The 27,573-nt window shown below is 39.6% G+C and overlaps 1 protein-coding gene across 1 annotated transcript in view; it reads left to right on the top strand.

Moving 5' to 3' along the window:
- The window catches only part of UBXN2A (UBX domain protein 2A), a 28,095-nt gene extending 570 nt beyond the window's left edge, over positions 1-27,525 (top strand). Inside the window, exons 2-6 of the mRNA XM_081797128.1 lie at positions 9,030-9,168; positions 13,667-13,773; positions 15,607-15,744; positions 16,992-17,150; positions 24,212-27,525. Coding sequence (XP_081653254.1) covers positions 9,030-9,168; positions 13,667-13,773; positions 15,607-15,744; positions 16,992-17,150; positions 24,212-24,404 — 736 coding nt within the window. The 3' untranslated portion in view covers positions 24,405-27,525. The remainder of the gene's footprint in view (positions 1-9,029; positions 9,169-13,666; positions 13,774-15,606; positions 15,745-16,991; positions 17,151-24,211) is intronic.
- The last annotated feature ends 48 nt before the right edge of the window (positions 27,526-27,573 follow it).

Raw genomic sequence — 27,573 nt, 5'->3', positions numbered from 1 at the left:
TTTTTGTTATTAAAATGTTAAATTTCTCTCTGTTAGCATATTACTTCTGTTAAGTGAGAAATTCAAGTAACTGTTCCACTTTGTTAGTCTCTTATGTTGTACTGTCTTGGAGTCATAGTGGAAACATAATGGCTCTGGAGTCAGATAAACCTAAGTTTGAATCCCATCACTGTCTTTACTACCTCTTTGGCCTTAGAGCAACTTAGGTAGATTCTTTGAGCTTCTGTATCTTATCTACAAAACGGAGAGGGGGTACGTATATGTTTGTACGTGTAAGGTTTTTATGAGAATTAGATAGCTGACATAAAGCACTCAGAATAGTATCAGCACAGGGGTGCCTGGGTGGTTCAATTGGTGGAGCGTGCAACTCTTGATCTCAGGCTTGTGAAAGATTTATTTATTTATTTGAGAGAGAGAGAGCTCACACCAGCGTGCGTGGGGTGGGGGGAGCAAAAGGAGTCGAGAATCTCAAGCCGACTCCCCAATGAGCACAGAGCGCCATGTGGGGCTCAGTCTTATGAGGCTCATATCATGAAATCAAGAGTTGGACAAGGCTCAGATCATGTCCTGAGCCGAAGTCAAGAGTTGGATGCTTAACCAACTGAGCCACCCAGGGGCTTCTAAAATAAAATCTTTAAAAAAATAGTAATGATAGCACATAGTAGAGACTCAGTAAATGGTAGGTGCAAAGTTTATGGTTCTTATCAATATAGAATATTTTATTTTCACTTATCTGAGGTGGGATGTTTATTTTTGTATTATGCTGTTCGTTTTATTTTATTTTATTTTATTTATTTATTTTTTTAAAGATTTTATTTATTTATTTGAGAAAGCGAGAATGAGACAGAGAGAGCATGAGAGAGGGGAGGGTCAGAGGGAGAAGCAGACTCCCCACCGAGCGGGGAGTCCGATGTGGGACTCGATCCTAGGACTCCAGGATCATGACCTGAGCCGAAGCCAGTTGCTTAACCAACTGAGCCACCCAGGTGCCCATGCTGTTCGTTTTAAATAGTAAATAAATGGGAGAGGTAAATTCTCCCATTCACTGTCCATTTAAGGAGACAGACAGCTATTTCATACTTAAAAATACTTTGTAAATGCTTCTATACTAAACAAATATTTTTTATTATTGTTTTATATAAATATTTGATACTAACTGTAATTGTGAGATTGTGTCAGAGGGCCTCTAAGACCACCCCCGGGTTTGATGATTTGCTGAGAAGATGCAAAGGACTCAGCATATAGTCATACTAATGACCATGATTTATTTCATTATAATGAAAAGATACAAAGAAAAATCAGCAAAAGGGAAAAGCACATGGGGTGAAGTTCAGAGAAAACCAGGCACAAACTTTCAAGAGTCCTTACCCAGGATGCACTTAATTCTCCCAGTAATAAGTTATGACACCACATGTAAATAGTTGTCTTCCTAAGGAAGTTCATTGGAAATCAGTCTGATTTTTATTGGGGTGTCATAGTATGTATCAGTACTATGAATGTAATTAAATAATTAGTAAGGTAGCTATACAAAAATACTAGGAATAAATTTTATAATTTTCTTTGTAACAAAAATAGATATTGTTAGAAATCCTGGTCCAGTAAAAAAATGTAAAGACTTTTCCTAAGTTATATCTGTGTTCACAGGCTGTAAGTGAAGATCCATATTTACCAATGTGCTATCGAAGTATACACAGATGCAAATTCTTCACCCATTTGGACAACGGCTGATAACCTTATTTATTCAGAACACAGTAGTGAATGAGAAAGTCAGCAGAAGAGGGTATTCTGTAGCCAAAATAGATGTTTCAAAGTCCTTTTCCTGAACTTGTGTACTTTTTATTATCAGAGGAACTCCTGAAGCTTCAAGACTATATACTATGCCATAACAACTTTGTTACCTGGTTTTTAAATTATGGAGAGGAGTATTGATATTTATATCATAAAAGGATAGTGACAAGTAAGGGAAAGGATGACAGTAGAAAGCATAGATCTGTTGCATCTATCCTAGAGTTAAGAGTCCCTTATGGAAAAAGCTAATATTTTCTGAATTAATTTGGAAATTCTAAATTGCAGTTACAAAGGCACATCTTAAAAAGTGTTTTCTTTTTCATTTAGAATTAAAGCTTGGTTTTAACTTCTATCTCAGAACATACTAAGAATTAAACATAGTACAAAATATTGCAATAAGGACCATGTTTTAAGAAATACGCTTATACTAAGCATGGGTAGGCTAAATATGGCTAGGTCTGATGTTGTCTCATTCTTTTTTTTTTTTAAGATTTATTTATTTATTTGGGAGAGCGAGAATGAGAGAGAGAGAGAGTACATGAGAGGGGGGAGGGTCAGAGGGAGAAGCAGACTCCCCGCCGAGCAGGGAACCTGATACGGGACTCGATCCCGGGACTCCAGGATCATGACCTGAGCCGAAGGCAGTCACTCAACCAACTGAGCCACCCAGGTGCCCTGATGTTGTCTCATTCTTGATAAAAACTCTTAGCAAACTAGGAACAGAGAAGAACTCTCTTAACTTGATAAAAACATCTACAGAAAACCTACAGCTAACGTCATACTTTATGACAAGAAACTAGATGCTTTTCCCCTAAGATCAGAAATTAGACAAAGATGCCCCTACTCACCACTCCTCTTCAATGCCATATTGCAAATCCTAGCTAAGTCAGTAAGCCAAGTAAAGGAAATAAAAGGTATTCAGATTGGGAAGGAAGAAATAAAATTCTTTGTCTGCAGATGACATGACTGTCTACGCAGAAAATCCCAAATATAACAACAACAAACTTCTGGAACTAATAAGCAATTTTAGCAAGGCTGTAGAATATAAGATTAATATATAAAAGCCAAGTGCTTTCCTATAAACCAGCAATAACAACTGGTACCTGGAATTAAAAACACAACACCTGGCTGGCTCAGATGGAAGAGTATGCAGCTCTTGATCTCAGGGTTGTGAGTTCAAGCCCCATATTGGGTATAGAAATTACTAAAAAAGGAAAAATAAGAGTAATAATAAACTTAAATAAATAAAAGCACAACACCAAATGCATCAGCAACATCTGTCAAACCCCAACGAACTGTACAATACACAAAATGGGCCCAAATGTAAACCACAATTAATAATGTATCAATACTGGTTCCAAACTGTAATATACTACATAATACAAGATGTTAATAATATAGGAAACTGTGTGTGTGGTGGTGAAGGGGAGGGTGGGGTACAGGAACTGTGTATTTTCTGCTCAATTTTTTTGAAACCTAAAACTACTTTTAAAAATAAAGTATTGGGCGCCTGGGTGGCTCAGATGGTTAAGCGTCTGCCTTCGGCTCAGGTCATGATCTCAGGGTCCTGGGATCGAGTCCCGCATCGGGCTCCCTGCTCCTTGGGAGCCTGCTCCTCCCTCTGCCTCTCTCTCTCTCTCATGAATAAATAAATAAAATCTTTAAAAGAATAAAAATAAAGTATTATATCTGTTGATATGATTGTGATTTTTCTTCTATAGTGTATTGATATGATGGATTACATTAATTGATTTTCTCATGTTGGATCAGCCTTGCATACCTGGAATAAATCCTACTTGATTACAGTAAGGATTTTTGCATCTATGCTCATGAGAGATACTGATGAGGAAGCAGAAGGCAAGCTGAGGGCAAAGTACAAGCTGACACCCCGCAATCCCCACAACTCCCAGGTGGGATGTGTGTGACATTCCTCAGGCACTGCTGGCTGCCCTAAAACCAAGGGAAGGAAAAAACGAATGGTTAATAGAGATCACAGTCCATGAGTCTCCATCAGTTTACAAATGTTTTAGTGATTTAGAAGAAAAAAAGCATTCTTATCAATAACCTAACTTCCAGAAGGAAACTCTCAATTAGCTTAATGTTATTGCTTTATTATAGGGAAAAACAATCTTAACTTCACCAAGGTAAGGCCTCCAGTATCTCATAGGTCCTCTTTAGCATATGAAAGTTCTTTTGAAAACCTTTTATTTCCTTTACTTGTCTTACTGACTTAGCTAGGATTTGCAATATGGCATTGAAGAGGAGTGGTGAGTAGGGGCATCCTTTTTCCTTACCTCCCCAACTTCCCAAGTATATTATCGGCCACCCCTCACAACCCGGAGGCAGCAGCTCTTTCTGCCCATGGGTCCTCTCCCTATGCTTTAATAAAATCACCATTTTTGCACCAAAGATGTCTCAAGAATTTTTTCTTGGCTTTCGGCTCTACATTCTCACCTACATTCAAAAACTACATCAATACTGTTTTTTTCCTTTCTTGAAATATCTTTGTCTGGTTTTATTTACTTTATTTTTTTTTAAGATTTATTTATTTATTTTGGGGGGGCAGAGAGAGCACTTGTGCACATATGAGTGGGGGAAGGGGCAAAGGGAGAAAGATAATCCTGAGCAGACTCTGCTGAGCACAGAGCCTGTTGTCGGACTCGATCCCACGACCCCTGAGATCATGACCTGAGTGAAAACCAAGAGTTGGGAGTTAGAAGTGTTCCTTCTGCTTTTATTTTCTTGAAGAGATTGTAGAGACTTGGTATCATTTCTTCCTTAAATGTTTGATAGAATTTGCTAGTGAAATCTTTTTATTTTTTTAAGATTTTATTTATTTGAGAGAGAATGCACACGCGCTGCGCGTGTGGCTCGGGGCGGGGGAGTGGGGCTGAGAGGCAGAGGGAGGGGGAGGAGACACTCTCCTCAGCAGGGAGCCCCACGCCCGGCTCCATCCCGAGACCCTGGTATCATGACCTGAGCAGATGATCTGGCCGGTTAAGCTTAAGTGACTGAGCCACCCACTAAAGAAATCTTTTGTGCCTAGTGCTTTGTGTTTTGGAAGATTGTTAATTATAGACTCAGTTTCTTAATAGATACAAGCCTTTGTATACGTTCCTCTTTAATGTAAGTTTTGGTGGATTGTCCCTTTCAAGGAATTGGTCCATTTCATCTAAGTTATCAAATTCGTGGGCATAGAGCTGTTTATAATGCATCTCCACACACTGTACTCTGAACGTCTTAAAAACCTAGACTATTTCTTGCTCATTATTGTATCTCCTTACCACCTACCATATAGTAGGTACTCAATGTTTGAATGACTTGAATTAACAAAATGAGGCTTAATAGAATTTACATATCAAATAGGTAGGATAAAGGACTAAAGCTACTTTGAATGCTCAGCTTTATTGACTTTTTACTTAGTAATTGTGTATAAACTGCTTTCTTAAAGCTAGGACACAAGGGTGCAAGAGAACCTGGTTCTGGGGGTCCCAAACATACCAGGTTCAGGCACTAGCCACTGACAAAATCCAAAGGCAGAGAAACAAGTGGTAGTGAAACAGGAAAGGGATTTATTTCAGTGAGGCCAATGCTGGAAAGACAGCAGACTAGCATTTCAGACTGTATCCAGAGTGCCAAAAATACTTCCAGGTTTATTTAAGGAAACTGTGGGAAAAAAGTGGGTGGGTGCATACAGGTAGGCAATGAAGGTCAAACTGATCATTGTCTTAGAGTCGATCATGGGCTGGGTCTTGCTGGTTCAGGCCAGTTCTTATTGCTTGAGGGGATAGTTTCAGTTCCCATCAGGGGATGCTTTGCCCGCAGGGTCTTTTGCCTGAGCCAAGAAGCAATCTGGAAAGAACCCAACTAGAAAGTGAGGTCAAGATGGAGACAGGGGCGCCTGGGTGGCTCAGTTGGTTAAGCGTCTGCTTTCAGCTCAGGTTATAATCTTGGGGTCCAGGGATCAAGCCCTGTGTCCGGTTCCTCGTTCAGTGGGGAGGAACTTGTCCCTAATCTTGTCCCTCTGCCCCTCCCCCGCTCCTACTCTGTCATCTGTCTCTCAAAATCTTTTTTTTTTTCCCCAAGATTTTATTTATTTGACAGAGAGAGACACAGCGAGAGCAGGAACACAAGCAGGGGGAGTGGGAGAGGGAGAAGCAGGCTTCCCACTGAGCAGGGAGCCCGATGAGGGGCTCCATCCCAGGACCCTGGGATCATGACCTGAGCTGAAGACAGACACTTAACAACTGAGCCACCCAGGCGCCCCTCAAATAAATAAAATCTAAAAAAAAAAAAAAAAAGATGGAGGCAGCCAAAGTCCAATTTTTCTGGCAAATACCAGAGAGCATTCAGTGGTTACAGTGATCCCTATCAAATACTGTGTGTCGTCATGTGTACTGACACATACTGTGCACCGGGCATCGGCTTTTGTGTCTGCGGCAGTATTCGCAGCAGCCACGCAAGGTAGATGCTAGTAGCTGCATTTTGCAGATGAAAAAGCCAGATCACGTAGAGGCTGCTGGGTTTCTCGCCCAAAGTCGGTGTGATTCAGTGCCTAAACACAAACACCAAAGCCTGAACTCTTATTAGACAATATCCTCTACTGCTACATAGCTATACTGATTAAAGAGGGGAAGATCATTAGTATTGTGAGAAATCATCTTAGGGTGTGACTATTTTTATGTAAGAAGTATCATTCCATTGCTTTCGGAAAGGCATAATTAATATTTTGTGATAATATGAAGCGTCTTAAGGATATACAGAGATTACCTAGAAGAGTAAAAAAAGTATACCTAAATTAAAATACTGCTCTGAGTGTTCCATTTTAATAACAACATAGCGATGACTATTTGGTCTGGCACAGTGATTAAGAGTACAGGCATTGGTAGCCTGGGTTCAGTTTCCAGCTCTGCCTCCCAATAGCTTTGTGATCTTGAGCAAATTGCTTAAGTGGGGGATGGGGCGGGGTGCAGAGGGAGAGGGAGGAGCAGGCTCCCTGCTGAGCAGGGAGCAAGACAATGTGGGTGGATCCCAGAACCCCAGGGTCACAACCTGAGCTGAAGGCAGACACTTAACCGACTAAGCCCTAAGCCCTCAGGCGCCCCTCTTTTTTTTTTTTTTTTTTTTTTACCTTTTTCTTTTGCTTAAGCTTTTTTTTAATGTGCTAGATGGGATAAAAACAATATGTGCCTTTTTAGGTCATTGTGAGGATTGAATGAGTTAACCCATGTAAAGTACTTAAAATAGTTCCCAAAATATTTTAATAAATGCTCAATAAATGTGAGCTATTAAGAGAAGCTTTATAGGGCGCCTGGGTGGGGCTCAGTCGTTAAGTGTTTGCTTTCGGCTCAGGTCATGATCCCAGAGTCCTGGGATCGAGCCCCGCATCGGGCTCCCTGCTCCGTGGGAAGCCTGCTTCTCCCTCTCCCACTCCCTCGGCTTGTGTTCTCTCTCTCGCTGTCTCTCTGTGTCAAATAAATAAAATCTTTAAAAAAAAGAGAGAAGCTTTATAGTATATCATAGGTGCAGAGATGTGGAAGGCAGATGAACAGCATTCTAATGCTGTCTTTGCTACTTACTAGCTTTAACTTCGTATAACTTAACCTTTCTGTGACTCATTTTCCTTCCTATAAAAATGTGGATCAGAGTATCTATATTATAGTTCCTGGCACAGTCTGAGAGCTGTAAAAATACTATTTATGGGATCTGAGAAGTTATATTTCAGTACATGTATGAATTTTCTGTATGACTTCAAAAAGATTGGTCAGAAACCATTTTTTCTGTCAAAATCTTCAGTAATATTTCTTAGATGATAAAATATAAATGCAAAATAAAAACCAGTAGATGGGGGTAGGCAGAATGGATGAAGGGAGTCAAAAGGTACAAACTTTCAGTTATAAAATAAGTCACGAGGATGTAATATATAGCATGGCAACTATAGTTAAAAATATTCTATTGCAGGGTCGCCTGGTGGCTCAGTCGTTAAGCATCTGCCTTCGGCTCAGGTCATGATCCCAGGGTCCTGGGATCGAGCCCCACATCAGGCTCCCTGCTCTGCGGGAAGCCTGCTTCTCCCTCTCCCACTCCCCCTGCTTGTGTTCCCTCTCTCACTGTATCTCTGTCAAATAAATAAAATCTTTAAAAAAAAAAAAATTCTATTACAGGGGCGCCTGTGGCTCAGTTGGTTAAGCGACTGCCTTCGGCTCTGGTCACGATCCTGGAGTCCTGGGATTGAGTCCCGTATTGGGCTCCCTGCTCAGCAGGGAGTCTGCTTCGCCCTCTGACCCTCCCCCCCTCATGCTCTCTCTATCTCATTCTCTCTCTCAAATAAATAAATAAAATCTTTAAAAAAAAAAAACTATTGCATATTGGAAAGTTGCTAAAAAATTACATCTTAAAAGTTCTCATTGCGGGCGCCTGGGTGGCTCAGTTGGTTAAGCGACTGCCTTCGGCTCAGGTCATGATCCTGGAGTCCCAGGATCGAGTCCCGCATCGGGCTCCCTGCTCAGCAGGGAGTCTGCTTCTCCCTCTCCCACTCCCCCCTCTTGTGCTCTCTCTCTCACTCTCTCTCTCAAATAAATAAATAAAATCTTAAAAAAAAAAAATTCTCATTGCAAGAAAAAAATAATCTTTAGATTATTATTATTATTATTATCACGATCCCAGGGTCCTGGAAACGAGCCCCACTTTGGGCTCCCCACTGAGTGCAGAGTCTGCTCCTCCCTCCCCTTCTGCCCCTACCCCCAACTCGTGCTCGTGCTCTCTCTCAAAGAAATAAATAAAATAAAATAAAATAAGTAATTTTTATTACCAGAAGGCACATAGTAACCCCTTGTAAAGCTATTTTGAGCTTTTTGCAAAGAACACATTTTTATACTCTGGACCAGTGATTTTCAACCTGGTGAGATTTTGGCCCCCAGAGGATATCTGGCAATGTATAGATATGGTTTTGGTTATTACACTGGAGGTGGGGGTGGGTGGAGTATGCATGATACATAGGGCAGCCCACACAACAAAGAATTATCCCTTCCCAAATGTCAGTAGACTGAAGTTGAGAAAACCCTGCTCTGGACCCAAATGGTTAATGACTTTCCAAGGTCACATATCTGCTAGAATCTTAATTTAGAAGTGGGTCTAAACTGCGGAACTGGAAGTATTTCAGTTCAGGATCCTTTAACTAGAAATTCATGTAAATTTTTGGAAAAGTAATAGTAGTGCTTAATTTCCCTTTTTTTGTGTAGGGTTTGTGAAACAGGATCTGACAACCAACCTCTTAGTGATGATCGTCAAAGAAATTGTGAATATTTTGTTGACAGCCTTTTTGAGGAAGCTGAGAAGGTTGGTGCCAAATGCATGTCTCCCACTGAACAGAAGAAACAGGTAAATGTCCGTAACTTTTTTTCTCATCCAGTGTTTCTCAAAATAAGGACCATATTTTGGGTCCATGAGGTCAAAACTGTTTTCATAATAATAGTGAGATATTATTTACCTTTTTCACTGTGTTGATTTTGCACTAATACTGCAAAAGTGATGGTGGGTAAAACTGCCGGTGCCTTGGGAGCAATGAAGGCAGTGACACCAAACTGTACTAGTAATTATCGTATTTTTTGCTTGCATTTGGTGGGGGGCATGCTAGTTGCTATTAAGAGCATCCTTGATGAAGCCAGTCTTGGGACAGCTTTATAAAACAGTGTGTGAGGAGAGTGCATTGAAGTAGGTGGCTTAAAACCTTGCAAGCCTAAATTTGCCTTTATTCTGCCTTCACGCTTGATTAATAAATGCCATTCTGGTAACTGAGCCTTTGTTGGTTTTTTTGTTTTGTTTTTTAAGATTTATTTATTAGAGAGAGTGCTTATGCACGTGTGTGAGCGAGCAAGGGTGGGGGGACCAAGGGAGAGAGAGAAAGAATCCCAAGCAGACTCCACGCTGAGCAGGGAGCCCGATGTGGCGCCCATCTCAGAACCCTGAGATCAGGACTTGAGCTGAAAGTTACAGTGAGTGGTTAACCGACTGAGCCACCCAGGTGCCCCATGGTATCTGAGCCTTTGTATGTGGCACCTTTTTACTCACTGAAAGCTGTTAGAATCTTTAACCCTGTGTTCTTATGGGCCTTGATGGTGGGTCCTTTTTCATTCATTCAATCTAGAAACTCATGTTTACCATTCTAGGACATTTTCTTATGTTGCTTATTTTGCTCTCTTCCATTGCTAGTCTCTCTAGAATGCTTTTACTTACATGTTGGACCTCTTGGACCAAGCTTCTTAATTTTTTATTGTTTCTTCTATTTTCCACCTCTGTAATTTTGTTCTATTTTAATTGGGATCTCTCTTTGACCTTATATTCAGTCTATTTATTCAATTTCCATTTTCAGTTTTTTTTTAAGATTTTATTTATTTATTCATGAGAGACAGAGAGACAGAGGCAGAGGGAGAAGCAGGCTCCCTGTGGAGCAGAGAGCCCCATGCAGGACTAGAGCCCAATGCAGGACTCGATCCCAGGACCCTGGGATCATGACCTGAGCCAAAGACAGACATTTAACCGACTGACCACCCAGGCATCCCTCCATTTGCAGTTTCTAAGAGCTCTTTTATTTCCTGAATATTCCCTCCCTTTCAGACATTATATTCTCTCATATGAGTGTGTTATCAATTTTGGATTTTTGTTTTTAAGTTTCTTTTCTTTTTTCTTTTAAGTAGCCTCCATGCCCCATGTGGAGCCCAACACAAGGCTTGAACTCACAACCCTGAGATCAAAACCTGTGCTAAGATCAAGAGTCGGAACTCTTAGGGGTGCCTGGGTGGATTAAGTGTCCGACTGTCGGTTTTGGCTCGGGTTGTGATCTGGGGTGCAGAAGTGGGGAATGTTGTGGGATCGAGCCCCTCGTCGGGCTCAACATTCTGTGCGGAGTCTGCTTAGGACTTCCTCTACCCACCCACCCCCATCCTGTGCTCATGCATGTGCTCTTTCCCTCTCAAGTAAATAAATATTAAAAAGAATCGGAGGTTAACCAACTGAGCCACCCAGGCGCCCCTGTTTTTCAGTTTCGTCTGTTTTCCTCAGTGTCTTTATGAAGGACTAGTTCTTTTCCTGTTTGTTTTGTTCTCACCTTTTATGTGAATACCCTGAGAACAGAGACTTGGTTATAGGTATAAAAGGGAAGTATAGTTTAGTGGTTAAGAGCATAGATTCAAGGGGCGCCTGGGTGGCTCAGTGGCTTAAGTGTCCTGCTCTTGATTCTGCTCAGGTCTTCACCTCAGGGTTGTGAGTTCAAGCCCCATGTTGGGCTCCATGCTGTGCGTGGAGCCTCCTGTTTTGTTTTGTTTTGATAAGATTTTATTTATTTGAGAGAGAGAGCAAGAGAGGGAGAGGAATCTAGAGCAGACTCCGCACAGAGCCCGACGTGGGGCTTGATCCTACAATCAGGAGATCATGACTTTTAAAAAAAAAAAAAAAGGTGTGGATTCAAACCCTAGCTCCACCCCCTACTCACTGTGTGACTTTGGATAATTTAATCAATCTTCTGTGTTTCCATTCCTATATATAAAGGGATAATAATACCTACCTTGTGTAGATTTTGGGAGGGGTAAATAAATTTAATAGGGAAAGTGCTTTAAACAGGATTTGTTACACACTAAGTACATAGGTAGGTAGGTAGATGTGCTAATAATATATGCTATCATTATTATGATTATTTTCCCTAACATCATAATGGAATGTTTGTTACTTAATAGGTACTCAGTAAACGTATATTGAATAAATAAAGGATTGAATAAATGCTAGAGACAAAGGGGAGGTGCTACTAGTCTGATACCTACCTTCCTTCTCTCCTTCCTTCCTTCCTTCCTTCCTTCCTTTATTTATTTATGTATGTATCTATGTATGTATTTGAGAGAGAGAACGTGCGGTTGGGGATGGACAAGCAGACTCCTGCTGAGTAGGGAGCCTGACATGGGGCTCCAACCCAGGATGCTGAGATCATGACCTGAGCTGAAGTCAGATGCTCAACTGAGCCACCCAGGCGCCCCTGGTCTGATACCTTCTTTTTTAAAGATTTTATTTATTTTTTTGATAGAGAACACAAGTAGGTAGAGAGGCAGGCAGAGGGAGAGAGAGAGAGAAGCAGGCTCCCCGCCGCGCAGGGAGACCGACGTGAGGCTCGATCCCAGCACCCTGGGATCATGACCTGAGCTGAAGACAGCCACTTAACTGACTGAGCCACCCAGGTGCCCCTTAACCAGCTTTTTAATCAGTCCTACGTTTAATCTGAAGTACCCTGAATTAAGTAAACTATGGCCCGACATGGGGCTCGAACTCACAACCCCAAGATCAAGAGTTTCATGCTCTCTGAATGAACCAGCCAGGGACCCCATATACATTATTTTTTTGATATTTTATATGTGAAGTTTGCTCTTAAGAATGATAGATTAAATTTTGCAGAGGGTCGGGGGGATTGGCAGAAGGTGGTCAAATGGCATAAACTTCCAGTTATTACATAAATAAGTACTTGGGATATAATACACAATGTGATGACTATAGTTAACACTGTTCTATGATATATAGGAAAGTTAAGAGAATAAATCCTTGAAGTTCTCATCACAAGGAGAAAATTCTTTTTTCTTCTTTTTTTTTTGAAGATTTTATTTTTTTTTATTCTTATGTTAATCCCCATACATTACATCATTAGTTTTAGATAATTTTTTATTTTTTTTATTTTTTTAAAGATTTTATTTATTTATTTGACAGAGAGACACAGCAAGAGAGGGAACACAAGCAGGGGGAGTGGGAGAGGGAGAAGCAGGCTTCCCACTGAGCAGGGAGCCCGACATGGGGCTCGATCCCAGAACCCTGGGATCATGACCCGAGCTGAAGGCAGACGCTGCCACCCAGGCAACCAAGATTTTATTTATTTATTTGACAGAGAGAGAACACAAGTGGGGGAGTGGGAGAGGGAGAAGCAGGCTTCCCCCAGAGCCAGGAGCCCAATGTGGGGCTCAATCCCAGAACCCTGGGGTCATGACCTGAACCGAAGGCAGATGCCTAACGACTGAGCCACCCAGGTGCTCCAAATTCTTTTATCTTCTTTCTTTTCATTATATCTATATAAGATAATGGATATGAGCTGAACCTATTGTGGTAATCATTTCACAATATATGTAAATCAAACCATAATGCTGTATGCATTAAACTTACATAGTGATGTGCATGTTTCTCAGTAAAACTGAAAAATAATTGTAGTTGTGTTTGGTAATCGATGTTGAGTAAACTTACTGTGGTAATCATTTTGCAATATATGCATATATGAAATCATATTGTACAGCTAAAACTAATACAATGTTATATGTCAGTTATTTCTGTTTTTATTTATTTATTTAAGATTTTATTTATTTATTTGACAGAGACACAGCGAGAGAGGGAACACAAGCACGGGGAGTGCGAGAGGGAGAAGCAGGCTCCCGCCGAGCAAGGAGCCCAATGTGGGGCTCCATCCCAGGATCCCAAGATCATGACCCGAGCCGAAGACAGACACTTAACGACTGAGCCACCCAGGCGCCCTGTATCATTCCTTTTTAAAAACTGAGATATAGGGGCACCTGGGTGGCTCAGTCGTTAAGCGTCTGCCTTCGGCTCAGGTCATGATCCCAGGGTTCTGGGATCGAGCCCTGCATTGGGCTCCCTGCTCTGTGGGAAGCCTGCTTCTCCCTCTCCCACTCACCCTGTTTGTGTTCCCTCTCTCGCTGTGTCTCTCTCTGTCAAATAAATAAATAAAATCTTTAAAAAAAAGGAATGATACATAAAACATATACAATAGTAAAAATTTTCAGACTTTTAATCTAGTACATTTATTAACAATACATTTTGTTTCTTAACTGCTTTGCAGGTTGATGTAAGTATAAAATTATGGAAAAATGGATTCACAGTCAATGATGATTTCAGAAGTTACTCTGATGGTGCAAGTCAGCAGTTTCTGAACTCCATCAAAAAAGGGTAAGCAGTCTTTGTAAACAGAAGGATTATTTTAGGGGGTGCCTGGGTGGCTCAGTTGGTTAAGCATCTGCCTTTGGCTCAGGTCATGATCCCAGTGTCCTGGGATCAAGCCCCACATCGGGCTCCCTGCTCGGCGGGAAGCCTGCTTCTCCCTCTCCCACTTCTCCTGCTTGTGTTCCTGCTCTCGCTGTCTCTCTGTCACATAAATAAAATCTTTAAAAAAAAAAAGAAAGAGGGGCGCCTGGGTGGCTCTGGGTGGCTCAGTCGTTAAGTGTCTGCCTTCGGTCAGGTCATGATCCCAGGGTTCTGGGATCGAGCCCCACATCAGGCTCCCTGCTCAGCGGGAAGCCTGTTTCTCCCTCTCCCACTCCCCCTGCTTGTGTTCCCTCCCGCTCTCTGTCTCTCTCTGTCAAATAAATAAATCTTGAAGAAAAAAAAAAAAAGATGAAGGATTATTTTAGGCATGTTTCATTTGGAAGAATCTGTTTTATTGAATATAACTATAGTTGGCATGAATCCCAGAAGCAATATAAAAATATGGATAAATTTCATTATGTAAATATTAAAAACTTATATATACCAAAAGACACTTATATACAGTCAAAAGACGAGTGCCGGGCTGGGGATACTTGTTACATCTATGGAAATGCAAATGGATATATACACAATTCTCACAAATCAGTAAGAAAAATATAGAAGGGATATTTTATATATTTGTACCATTTTATCTACTTAATAACAGAATAGCATGCATTTGGTAAAATGAATGACATTTGTATATTAACATGGAGGGATTTCTATGATACACTGTTTTTAAAAAGCAGTTTGCAGGATACTGAATAGTGTGTATACATCAGTACCATCTGTGGAAGAAATAAAATAATTACATGGAGTTTTACTATATGTATAGAGAAAAATCTAGGAGTTGCAACACCAAAGTTTTGTGGGTTTTTGTTTTGTTTTGTTTTTAAGTAAGTTGGAGGCCCAACGTGGGGCTTGAACTCATGACCCCAAGATCAGTAAGAGTTCCATGCTGGGATGCCTGGCTGGCTCAGTGGGTGGAGCATGTGACTCTTGATCTTGGGGTTGTGAGCCCAAGAGGTTGTGAGTTGGAGCCCCATGTTGGGTATAGAGATTACTTAAAAAAAAAAAAAAAGTCACATGCTCCACCCACTGAGCCAGTCAGATGTCCCCAGTTTTTTATTAAAGTGAGAGTGGGATTAATAAGGACTGTCACTTTCGAAGTTGACTTGGGTTTACAGTTGTATTTATTATTATTTTTTTAAGATTTTTATTTATTTATTTGACAGAGAGCAAGCACAAGCAGGGGGGAGCGGCAGGCAGAGGGAAGAGGGAGAAGGAGGCTTCCCACCGAGCAGGGAGCCCAATGCAGGACTTGATCCCAGGACCCTGGGATCATGACCTGAGCTGAAGGCAGATGCTTAACTGACTGAGCCACCCAGGTGTCCTGAGGCTGCGACTCTTGATCTCAGGGATGTGTGTTTGAACCCCATTTGGGTATAGAGATTACTTAAAAATAAAATCTTTAAGAAAATTACATCTAGGGGCACCTGGATGGCTCAGTCGGTCCTGTGATCAAGCCCAAGTTGGGGCTTCTCCCTCTCCTCCCTGCTTGTGCTCTCTTTCACTGTCTCTCTCTCTCTCTCTCTCAAATAATAAAATCTTCTTTTAAAAATTACATTTAGTTTTTTATTGTAAAGATTATATGCCACTTCTGTGTATTTTTCAGTTCTGTTTGCGTAGTGAGAATAAGTTTTTCAGAGAAAGAAAAAACATTGGAAGCTTTATCACTTTGTTTCTTTACCTTCCAAGGGAATTACCTTTGGAATTACAGGGAATTTTTGATAAAGAGGAGGTGGATGTTAAAGTTGAAGACAAAAAAAATGAAGTATGTATGTCAACGAAGCCTGTGTTCCAGCCTTTCTCAGGACAGGGTCACAGACTGGGAAGGTGAGTAGGCTCATAATCTGTGCTTTCCACACACAGGCTTGACTAATATTCAGCATGTCTTTATTTTATGATATAGACCAGCTCTATAGACCTTATCATTTCTCTCATTGGAAATGAGATTTTTCATGTTAACTTTTATGAGGACTCCTAAGTCCTATTTACCTTAGTGTAAATTAACATATGCTGGCAGTATACTAAAAAGTCATGGAGGCTTTTCTGATTTTACCAAATTAAAGGACCTGGATTATTGAGGACCTTAGGCACAATTGATGGGTAAACACTTTTTCTCCTTGCACCCACCACTTGAGCATTGCCATTAATGCTACAGAATACATATGCTAGCTTTGAATTTAGGGTTCCATTTGATAGTTACCAGTGCCTTCAACATTGTGTTCTGTAATAAGTATCTGAATTTTGCAGTAATGAAAATGAAAAACTCATGATAAAATTAGTACCCCTATCAAAGCCGTTAATTGTCAGATTTTGAAGTCTTCATCCTATTAAATACTACGCTTTATGACAGTATACAAAGAGGTTAGATATGTGATCATTTTTATGAATTCTCATAGATTATCAAGATTGGTAAAGTTATCTGCATATTCATCCACACATACAAAAATATTCAGATGTGACTTTCAGAATGATCAGGAAATACTTTGCTTCCTTTTTTTTCCCCCTTTGTAATCTAAGGACTAATTTCTATAGAGAACTTATAATTTTTTTAAAGTTTTTATTTATTCATTTATTTAAGTAATCTCGACACCTAATATAGGGCTCAAACCAATGATCCTTGGATCAAGAGTCCCAGTCACAAGCTCTTCTGACTGAGCCAGCCACACACCCCCCTTTGTTTTGTTTTTTTGGTTTGTTTGTTTTTGTTTTTGAGAACTTACCATTTCTTATAGAAATTTTAACCTGGGGAGTAGTAGATAAAATTTATAGATCTTTCAACCCTATAAAATTGTCTGTTCTATAAGGCACTATTAAAATAATTACAATATACTTACATACCACTATATAGTCTTACAAATTACTCGGATATGCATAATTTCATTAGGATCCTAGACTGATCATATATGATGGACATAAGTAATATTAGTATCTTTATGTTATTATTCAGGAAACAGCTGTGACTTGCTAAAATCTTCCTAAAAGGTATACTTAATGTAGAAGTTTTATAGTATTTGTTCAATGATTAAGCTCTGCCTAACAGCATGCATCTGACTTTGTTGTCTGGCTTTTCTTAGTGCCACACCAAAAATTGTTTCTAAGGCAAAGAGTATTGAAGTTGAGAATAAAAATAATTTGTCTGTTGTTCAACTGAACAATCTGGAACCCATCACTAATGTACAGATCTGGTTAGCCAATGGAAAAAGGATTGTCCAGAAATTTAACATTTCTCATAGGTGAGTCTTCCATTTCATCATTTGTCTGAATTTTTTCATGTTTAAATTTCTTTTCAGTTCAGTCGGCAGTTTTTAAGAACTAACCAAGGATCTTACCAGTTCTCTAAACATAATATATCACGACAATAGAATTAATGAAGTACTTTCAATTTGTTTTATGGATTATCATTTTTATCATTTGATTGGTTTTCCTATGTAACTAAATATGTAATTTTTATTTCTTTTAAGATTTGTTTATTTCGGGGGGGAAGGGCAGAGGGAGAGGAAGAGAGAGAATCTAAAGCAGACTCCCTCCTGAGTGTGGAGCCCAACACAAGGTTCTGTCTCACAGCCCTGAGATCAGGACCCCAGCCGAAATCAAGAGGTGAACACTTGGGGTGCCTGGGTGGCTCAGTCAGTTAAGCGGCTGCCTTTGCCTCAGGTTATGATCTCAGGGTCCTGGGATTGAGCTCCACCTCGCTTCTCCCTCTCCCTCTGCCCCATCCCTGCTCGTGCTCTTTCTCTCTCTTTACTCTTTCTCTCAAATAAATAAATAAAATCCTTTTTTTTTTTTTTAATTTTTATTTATTTATTTGACAGAGAGAGACACAGCGAGAGAGGGAACACAAGCAGGGGGAGAGGGAGAAGCAGGCTTCCCGCTGAGCAGGGAGCCCAGTGCGGAACTCGATCCCAGGACCCTGGGGCCATGACCTGAGCCGAAGGCAGATGCTTAAGGACTGAGCCACCCAGGCACCCCCAGAAGCATATATTTAAATGGTGCCTTAGAATGTTCTTCTGTGACCCAAATTCCTTTTAAATGGGAGGAAGTCAAACTAAACAGTTGGGAAATGGAAGAGAGGATTTGTTATTCCAATCTAAGGTTGTTTCTTTTTAGGGAAATAATATATTTTAATCTCAACTTCTTTGTCTAGAAAAATACTTCCAACATTTTTAGTAACAAATAGTCACCTAGATTTTTCTTTTCATGAATGACTGAAGCATTTAAAAAAACTTTGGCCAACAGTATTTATTAAGTGATTATTAATCAGGCTTTGCTTTCATTTTTTAAATTTTTAAATTAAAAAAATTTTTTAGGATAAATCTATAATTTTATTACAAAACCATTCTTTTGGCATTAGTCAGTTACAGTGAGCAAGATAACTGTGAGTGTGGCATAGCGCTCTAAAGTAACAATTGCATGTCCTGCTTCCTGAGCTAAAATTTAAGTTACATTATATCCATTACATACAAGTCACCTACACTCATTAATGCTGCAAATCCTGACCCATATTCCCTTTAGGGAGGAGCTGATGCTAAGGGATTAGAGTAAATGTTAATATACAAAAGTTCCTTCATGGGACTGTTTCTTCTTCCCCCAAATTGCTTTTTGCTTTAAAATAATCAAATTGCTAGTCTGAATAGCAGCACCCAAGGAGCATCACAGTTGGTTCTTAAAAAGCAGTGCAATACATGTTTTATACCACAGGCAAAGGGAGTGATCACTTTAGTTTGAAACTCCTGTATTAGAGTCTCTTCAGAAATTAAGGGATGCCATCAACTTCTACCAGATGGTGTTACTGCTGTACATTTGTTAGTGGGTCACTTTCTATGCTGTGTTTGCTTTGAAGGGATCTTCAGTATATCTCCCAATATTCCTTTCTTAAAGTGTCCTTTTTTTTTTAGCTAGGATTTCACACAACTCTAATGCTTTATTAAGAGTGTCCTCCTTGGGGTGGCTGGCTGGCTCAGTCGGTAGAGCGTGCGACTCTTGATCTCAGGGTTGTGAGTTCCAGCCCCATGTTGGGTGTAGAGATTATTTAAAAATAAAATCTTTTAAAAAGAGAGAATGTCCTCCTCGTTGTCACATTGGTTTTCTAGCATGTCTTCATAGATGTCTGCGAGAAAAGCAATTAGGGGGACCTGTGACTTGGTTGTAAATCAAGTAACTGATTTATTTATTATTTTTTTTAAGATTTTATTTATTTATTTGACAGAGAGAGACACAGCGAGAGAGGGAACACAAGCAGGGGGAGTGGGAGAGGGAGAAGCAGGCTTCCCGCCGAGCAGGGAGCCCAGTGTGGGGCTCGATCCCAGGACCCTGGGATCATGACCGGAGCCAAAGGCAGACACTCAGCAACTGAGCCACCCAGGTGCGCCTCAAGTAACTGATTTAGTAGATTGGGCTATTTGGAAAGACCACAGACCTGTAAAATCCCTTTCAAATAGCTGCATGCACTTTTATTATATGGTATTAGTTTGATCATTCACAGAGTGTACTGGACTTTTCTCTCCAATATAGCCAGTAGTGTTAGAAATTACGAAGTATCTTTGGTTCCAGACCGTTATTTCTCAAATCCTCCCTAAGAAATTGGTCTACAATGGGGTGCCTGGGTGGCTCAGTTGTTAGGCATCTGCCTTCGGCTCGGGTCATGATCCCAGGGTCCTGGGATTGAGTCCCACTTCGGGCTCCCTGCTCAGCGGGAAGCCTGCTTCTCCCGCTCCCTCTCCCTCTTCCTGCTGCTCCCCCTACTTGTGCTCTCTCTGTCAAATAAATAAATAAAATCTTAAAAAAAAAAAAATTGGTCTACATATTGCAGCTCATTTTCCCAAAGTTTAAATTCCTGAATAACCCATTGTTGATATTGCCAGCTATAATTCTTTGCATCCTGATTAAGAGTATCAGCAATAAACTCAGGGTCCTCAGATGGAAACTTCATAGTTTTTGGGCTGTTCCTCAAATATTGCAGTGATGTAGTTCATTTCCTCATGTCAATCATTTTGAAGTGACTTTAAGAGAACTTTATGAAAATGCCACATTGTATAATTGGCTGCATTTAACTCAGTAGCATCTCTGGTTAGTTTAAAAGCTCATTCACTTCAGGGGCGCCTGCATGGCTCAGTTTGTTAAGCGTCCAAATCTTTTTTTTTTTTTTTTTTTAAGAATTTATTTGTTTATTTGACAGAGAGAGACACAATGAGAAAGGGAACACAAGCAGGGGGAGTGGGAGAGGGAGAAGCAGGCTTCCCACTGAACAGGGAGCCCTATGAGGGGCTTGATCTCAGTACCCTGGGATCATGACCTGAGCCGAAGGCAGATGCTTAACGACTGAGCCACCCAGGTGCCCTAAGCGTCCAAATCTTGATTTTGACTCAGGTCATGATCTTGGGTGGTGGGGTTGAGCCCTGCATAGGGCTCTGTGCTCAGTGAGGAGGAGTCTGCTGGAGATTCTGTCTCTTCCTCTCCCTCTGCCCTTCCCCTGCCCCGCTCTTGTCCCCATGCACTCCCTCGCTCGCTCACTCTCTCTAGGGAATAAAAAAAACAAAACCCTCATTCACTTCTTTCATCACACTGCAGAATGACCCAGAAATAATCAAATCTCAGTTTTCCACCATAAATGATCTGGACCACTGGATTGAGGCCATCATTCTGCTCTGTCCCTGTGCAAGACAGGTGGGCGAGTCCAGACTCAGGAACCCGCCATCCATAGGGGTGTCACTGCTTCTCTGGGCTCAGCTGCCATAGCTTCTTCCTGCTGCTTCTGACTCTGGGGCTCTGGCTAACCTGGCTTGCTGCCCTGTGCAGCCTCCCCAAGCCCTGCGATGGTCACCATCTAGCCTCAGTCCACAGCAGAGGTGGCCCAGGCTTTGTTTTGTTTTTGTTTTTTTTTAATTTTTAAGTTTATTTATTTTTTTTTTAGTAATCTCTACACCCAACGCAGGGCTCAAACTCAGTCGCATGCTCTTCTGACATAGCTAACCAGGCACCGCCCTCCATGCTTTGTTTTTAAATTGGAATTTTATTCTAGTTTTTACATTGATACATAATATCCTGAACTAGTTGGGTTTAAGGCTACCATCTTGCTGTTTGTTTTCTCTTTACCCCTTGTCTTTTTATTCTTTTTTTGTTTTTTTTTTTTTAAGGTTTTATTTATTTGACAGAGCACACTAACACACACAACATGCCGGGGGAGCGGTAGGCAGAGGGAGAGGAAGAAGCGGACTCCCCTCTGAGCAGGGAGCCTGATGCAGGGCTTGATCCCAGGACCCTGGGATCATAACCTGAGCCAAAGACAGATGTTTAACCAACTGAGCCACCCAGGTGCCGTATTCTTTTTTTTTTTTTTTTAAGGTTTATTTTATTTTTGAGAGAGTGAGCACAAGTGCAAGGGAGAAAGAGAATCCCAAGCCGACTCCATGCTGATCATGGAGCCCCACACAGGGCTCAAGCTCATGACTCTGAGATCATGACCCTAGCCAAAACCAAGAGTCAGGTCGCCAAATGACTGCACCACCCAGGCGCCCCTATTCTTTTTTTTTTTAGATTTGTTTATTTATCTGCGATTGGGGGAAGGGGCAAAGGGAGAGACAGTTCTAAGCAGACTCCACGCTGATCGTCAAGTCCCACTCAGGAAACCGAGAGTTGGACACTTAACTGACTGCCATCCAGGCGCCCCTTTTTATTCTTTATTCGTCCTTTTTTGCCTCCTTTTGAGCTTAATGTGTACTTATTATTTTTATCCTCTTACAGCTTTTTAGATTTGCATTTTTTTATTCTCTTAATGGCAACATAGAGATCCACAGTATACGTTTAAAAATTTTTACTACAGGGGCGCCTGGGTGGCTCGGTCGTTAAGCATCTGCCTTCGGCTCAGGTCATGAACCATGAACCCAGGGTCCTGGGATCGAGCCCCGCATCGGGCTCCCTGCTCAGTGGGAAGCCTGCTTCTCCCTCTCGCCCTACTTGTGTTCCCTCTCTCGCTGTATCTCTCTCTGTCAAATAAATAAAATCTTTAAAAAGAAATTTTTTTTTTTTTTTACTACAGGGGCGCCTGGGTGACCCAGTCCTCAGGCGTCTGCCTTTGGCTCAGGTCATGATCCCAGGGTTCTGGGATCAAACCCTGCATCTGGCTCCCTGCTCGGCAGGAAGCCTGCTTCTCCCTCTCTCACTCCCCCTGCTTGTGTCCCCTTCTCTCACTGTCTCTCTCTCTCTCTCTCTGTCAAATGGATAAGTGAAATCTTTTATTATTTATTTATTTATTTATTTATTTTAAGATTTTATTTTTTACTTAAATCGGGCCAAGCGGGGAGCCCGATGCGGGACTCGATCCCAGGACCCTGGGATCATTACCTGAGCCAAAGGCAGACACTTAACAACTGAGCCACCCAGGCGCCCTAAGTGAAATCTTTTAAAAAAAAAAATTTTTTTTATTTTTACTGCATCGTTCCTTTAATCTTTACTGTTTTCTTTTTATATTTATATCATTTGCCATTAGCTTTAGACTTTCGTTATCCCAACTTTTGGTATCCAAATAATACATGAAACTGTGTCCTAGACTTTTTTGGCAACTCACACAGGTTTAATAGAGTGGCAATTAATGAATTTTAGTGAATTGATTGGGAGAATTCTGCTTTTCGTGATATGGCATATTTCATTAATTCTGAATTAAACATTTTTTCACATTTTAGCCTCTCTGAAATGGGGGTTTATCCTAAAATCCATGGTTGGCTACATGACAATCATTACATAATTATCTTTGTCTTGGCATCTACCTCAAAGCATGCAGAACAAGTGTCAGCTGAACAAAAAAAATCTGAGACAGTATCTTTTTTATTTTTATTTTTTATTTTTTTTTAAGATTTATTTATTTGACAGAGACACAGCGAGAGAGGGAACACAAGCAGGGGGAGTGGGAGAGGGACAAGCAGGCTCCCCACTGAGCAGGAAGCCCGATGTGGGGCTCGATCCCAGGACCCTGGGATCATGACCTGAGCTGAAGGCAGATGCTTAACGACTGAGCCACCCAGGCGCCCCGAGACAGTATCTTTTTTAAAGAAATTCTTTATCACCAACACACCTTTTAATACAGAGGCCTGGTATTATGTGGAAAAATATGTACCAGGGGCACCTGGGTGGCTCAGTCTGTTAAACATCTGCCTTTGGCTCAGGTTATGATCTCAGCGTCCTGTGATTGAGCCCCGCATCGGGCTCCCTGCACAGTGAGAAACCTGCTTCTCCCTCTCCCCCTGCTCATGCTCACTCTCTCTTAAATAAATAAAATTTTTAAAAAAGAAAGAAAAGAAAAATATGTACCAAATTATGACCGAATCAAAAGTGATTCAAAGGATCTGAGTCTGAACAATGTTCAAGTATTAGGAATGGCTTAACAATTTTATTCTAACAGAAGCACATGCTTAATTTGAGAAATATTTACATGAAATTAAGTTAATTGTGCTTTCAATAAATATAAAAATTCTAAGTGTTAAGAAAATATTTTGTCATAATTTGGATTTTTTTAGCAACACATAAAATGATGTGTCTTAAAAATCAGTGGCATCTTAGTTGTAATGAACTCTGCATGCGTTCTTTCTACATACATACACATATACTTAGGTGAACATAACTTTGAGCTACCTCCAAAATTGCACGTTGTAATGTTGATTTTACTAACTGAAATTCTACCTATACTGAGTTAAGAATTTTCCTAATTGTGTTTGAAACACAGCATGACCTGGTATTTAAGAGATACAGCCTGTATCTGTGTAATATTACTAGTGTGACCATATTTGATCCATTTGGAGTCAGATATAGATATATACAATTTCTGTTATAGGGACTTTCAGATACACACACACACACACACACACACACACACTTCAAACAGAAGATACAGTGATCCCTCACTCAGTTCCACTGAACTGTTTCCAAGGAAATCTTAGACTTCGTATAGTTTCCTATGTAAATATTTCAATATAACTCTAAAAGAGATGTACTCTATAAAAATGTAACCATAACATTATATAAGACTGATGAATTACTGAACTCCACCTCTGAAACTATTAATATATATTAAATTTAAAACAAAAAATAAAATGTAACCATAATACCCTTGTCACACTGAAGATAATTAATAGTAGTTCCTTACTATCCAGGGTCAACCTTTAAAAAGCCCAAGTGATCAGTTCTGTCATCATAATTTGACTATTCTATGTATTAACGTAGCTAGATAGGTATCTTCAAGTTATTACCTTACATTAATTCCAGTTTTCATAAAATTATATTAATAGTTTGTGCTGTTTTACAGGATAAGCCACATCAAAGACTTCATCGAAAAATACCAAGGATCTCAAAGAAGTCCTCCCTTTTCCCTGGCCACAGCTCTTCCTTTCCTCAAATTGCTAGATGAAACACTCACATTGGAAGAAGCAGATTTACAGAATGCTGTAGTCATTCAGAGACTCCAAAAAACCGCTGAACCTTTTAGAGAACTTTCATAACATTGATTTTTGATACACTAAGTTTGCAGAGAAATGATGGTTGTAAATGAACATGCAAACCAAAATGAGGGAAAGGAAGTCAGATTCGCTGGACTTTTAGTTCAGGCATTATTTAACTCCCTCCTGATGAGAAGATTTTTAAATAAGTACAAGTTAGGAATGTGAACTCTGACTGGAAGCTATATTCAATGCACTTTTTCCAAAAGACTACTCAAAGAAAACTATACTTATTTTCAAATACCAGTTATTCAACAATAAGATATATTAAATCGCTGTATCATATAGAATCTTAATGTGGTATAAATTAGCAAATGTATTCACAGCATCATTCATTCAAATATTCCCAACCAGCAGTGGTTTGTTTAGATGTTAGCTGTCTCAGATTTTTTAAATAGCAGTATATTAAGAAAATTATACATGACAGGTTAAAAAACATCAATGTAATTATTTTACATTTGAGATACAGTCAGAAGGCTAGAAGGAACTTCTTTCACCACAGCTATGCCTGAACCTCCAAGTGGTCTCCATTTTTATTTTCTAATGGCAATATATACTCATGTTATTTTGGCACAGTATCTAAAATGTATTTTAAGGATAAAATTGTGCAGCTTAGTATAATGTCAATATTAATCTGCCTATTCACATTTCGACATTTTCAAGAAGTGTAATTTTTAAAAATTTCTGTCCAGGAACCCGAGTTCATCCCTTATTTTTTCTTTTGAAAATTAGGGATTTGTTTTTAGCTAACATTTTTGAGTAAGCCTTTCATTTGCTACCATTCACTTAGAATCTAATGCTTGTGTTGGCACATTGCTATTAATATTTTTTAAATGCATCACATAAACTGTGGTTTTCTATTCCATATATCAGCGTCAACGTGGGTACACATTAAAGGATTATTTGTTACATTCTGATGCCACCAAGGAAGTCATGTTTTGTATCTTAATCTTTTAATTCGAACTGGTTAGACTTCTATATTTCACCGTCAGATTGAATTCCCTTGCCTGAAGATAAGTTTAAGAAGCTTTTTTTTTTTTCCCCCAAATTATTTATTGAATCTTATTTAAAGCAAAATTTACATTGAATGTGCCAAGGAACTAAGTAGCCATACCTATCAGCAGTAATGTTCACAGGGTACTGGGTGTCTGCTGGAAAGAGCAGTTCTCAAACTTTCTGGTCTCAAGAACTTTTGTTTATGTGGGTAATATATATGATATTGAAAATAAAAAATTATAAAATATTCATTAAAAATAAGCACATGTTAATGTAAAACACATTTTAATGAAAAGCGTTTTCTAAAAAATTTAGTGAGAAAAGTGGCATTCCATTTTTTGCAGCTATCTTTACTGTCTGACTTAAAGAAGACAGATGGAATCTCATGTCTGCTTCCACATTCAATCTGTTGTGATATTGCACATCATGTAGCCTCTAGTAAATGCTGCTGTATATTCATGAGAAAAGGGGGGGAAGCAAATAATGTCTTAGTTTGGTTATGAAAATAGTTTGACTTTACGGACCTCTTGAAGGAACCATTCTTACGAAGCAGTTTACAATGATTCTCACATCTCAGTGTTAGAATCACTTGGGAAGCATTTCAAAATGTCTATTCCAGGCATCTACCACACACATTCTGATTCATTGTATCTGGGATGGGTCCCAGATCTCGGCATTTGTAGTCTCAAGTGATTTTTAGGCATGTAGTAGAAGAACCAGTGTTCAGGGAATCCTGCATTATGCTTGCACCCTAAGAAAATAAACCTGTGTGCTTCACCACAAACAGTGGAAGAAGACTCTCCCCTGAAATGGGACTTCTAGACCGTTAAGTTTTATTCTTTATCTCCCACAGTTGGTTCTTAGACTGTTCCCCTTAACAATTAATCATGATATAAACCTATACTACTCCTCTAAGCACAGCTGAGAGGAGGCTGGAACATTTAAATGAGATTTTCATTAGAAGCTCAGAAATAATAAAAGGGAAATGCACATAACTAGATGACCTGGATTATAAGCTGCATCTTCTGTTGGAGGTCCATATTAAGACTGCTTCCTTTTCTAGCTCCCAGCCTTCCACATGGTAGAAGCCTTTTTATCAGGAAGAGAGGGAGGGCAAAGGAGAACCTTTTCCTTTTGTCATTTACTTTCAGAAATGAACAGGTATATAATAGAAAATACTGTCATCATGTTTACAGCTGTAGTAGAGCCCTCTCTAGTGAAACATAATGGCATTCTTAAAATGAGGGGGTGGTAAAAATCAGTGAACGCTTTCAGATATAAAAAGATGATTGTTAATATATTTTTCAAGAGTCTGTAAGAAAATGTTTCCTATAGGCCTGTTATGAAGCATTGTATAATTTAATTTGCATAATTATAGTCTATGTGATTCTCCATATATTTCTATAAAGGGGCTTCTCGTTGGAAATATTTTTCTTGTACCTATAAAAAGGCCTCCTTTGTGAATTTTCCAGTTTATAATTATTTATCCAGAAGGTACATTGGAGGTTTTCTTGTGTGTACATGTAGAATACACCCCAGTGAGAAGTTCCTATGGAGAAAGACCCATTGTCAGCAATAACTTTCATTTTTTCTAACTGTGAATACCTTCATTAATGTGAATAATATTCTCAGAGGTTTTCAAAATGAGAATCATCTGATAAAACTTTCTACTTTAAAAGTTCAAAATTGTAAAGTTGTTAATTAAATGTGTAGATTATGTAAAACATACTGACTTTAGAAAATATAAATTGAATTTGGCAAGGTAAGGGAAGGCAAACGTGAAAATAATCAAACATTTTAAGTGTAGAATACAATTTGACCTACGTAGTTGTTTCAAAACCCGTCAGTTTCTTGAAAAATCATTGTTAAGGCTGATACAAGAAGTACATTTCTAGTTTTACAGATTCTAATTTAATGGTTAAATTACTATGCATTACCCAGGCTGTAAAACTGGTCTTATTTTATATACTTTTCTCATTCAGAACACTTTTCATTACGTTTCATTGTGTTGAAAATACGGTATTATGCATCTGTTTCAGTGCCTTATTTTTAAAGCAAGCTTTTGCTAACGGTTAAAGAACTGTTGTCTTAAGAATGAAATAATTCATTAAAAGGATCTGTGAAATAATCTAGTTGTTTCTTATACAATAGTTACATCTGGGTTCATTTGTCATTT

Source organism: Leptonychotes weddellii, chromosome 10, assembly GCF_054177405.1.
Source record: "Leptonychotes weddellii isolate Sample4059 chromosome 10, ASM5417740v2, whole genome shotgun sequence".
Classification (NCBI taxonomy): domain Eukaryota; kingdom Metazoa; phylum Chordata; class Mammalia; order Carnivora; family Phocidae; genus Leptonychotes; species Leptonychotes weddellii.
Note: the sequence above shows the minus strand (reverse complement) of the source record. Positions and strands in the feature narration are given on the sequence as shown.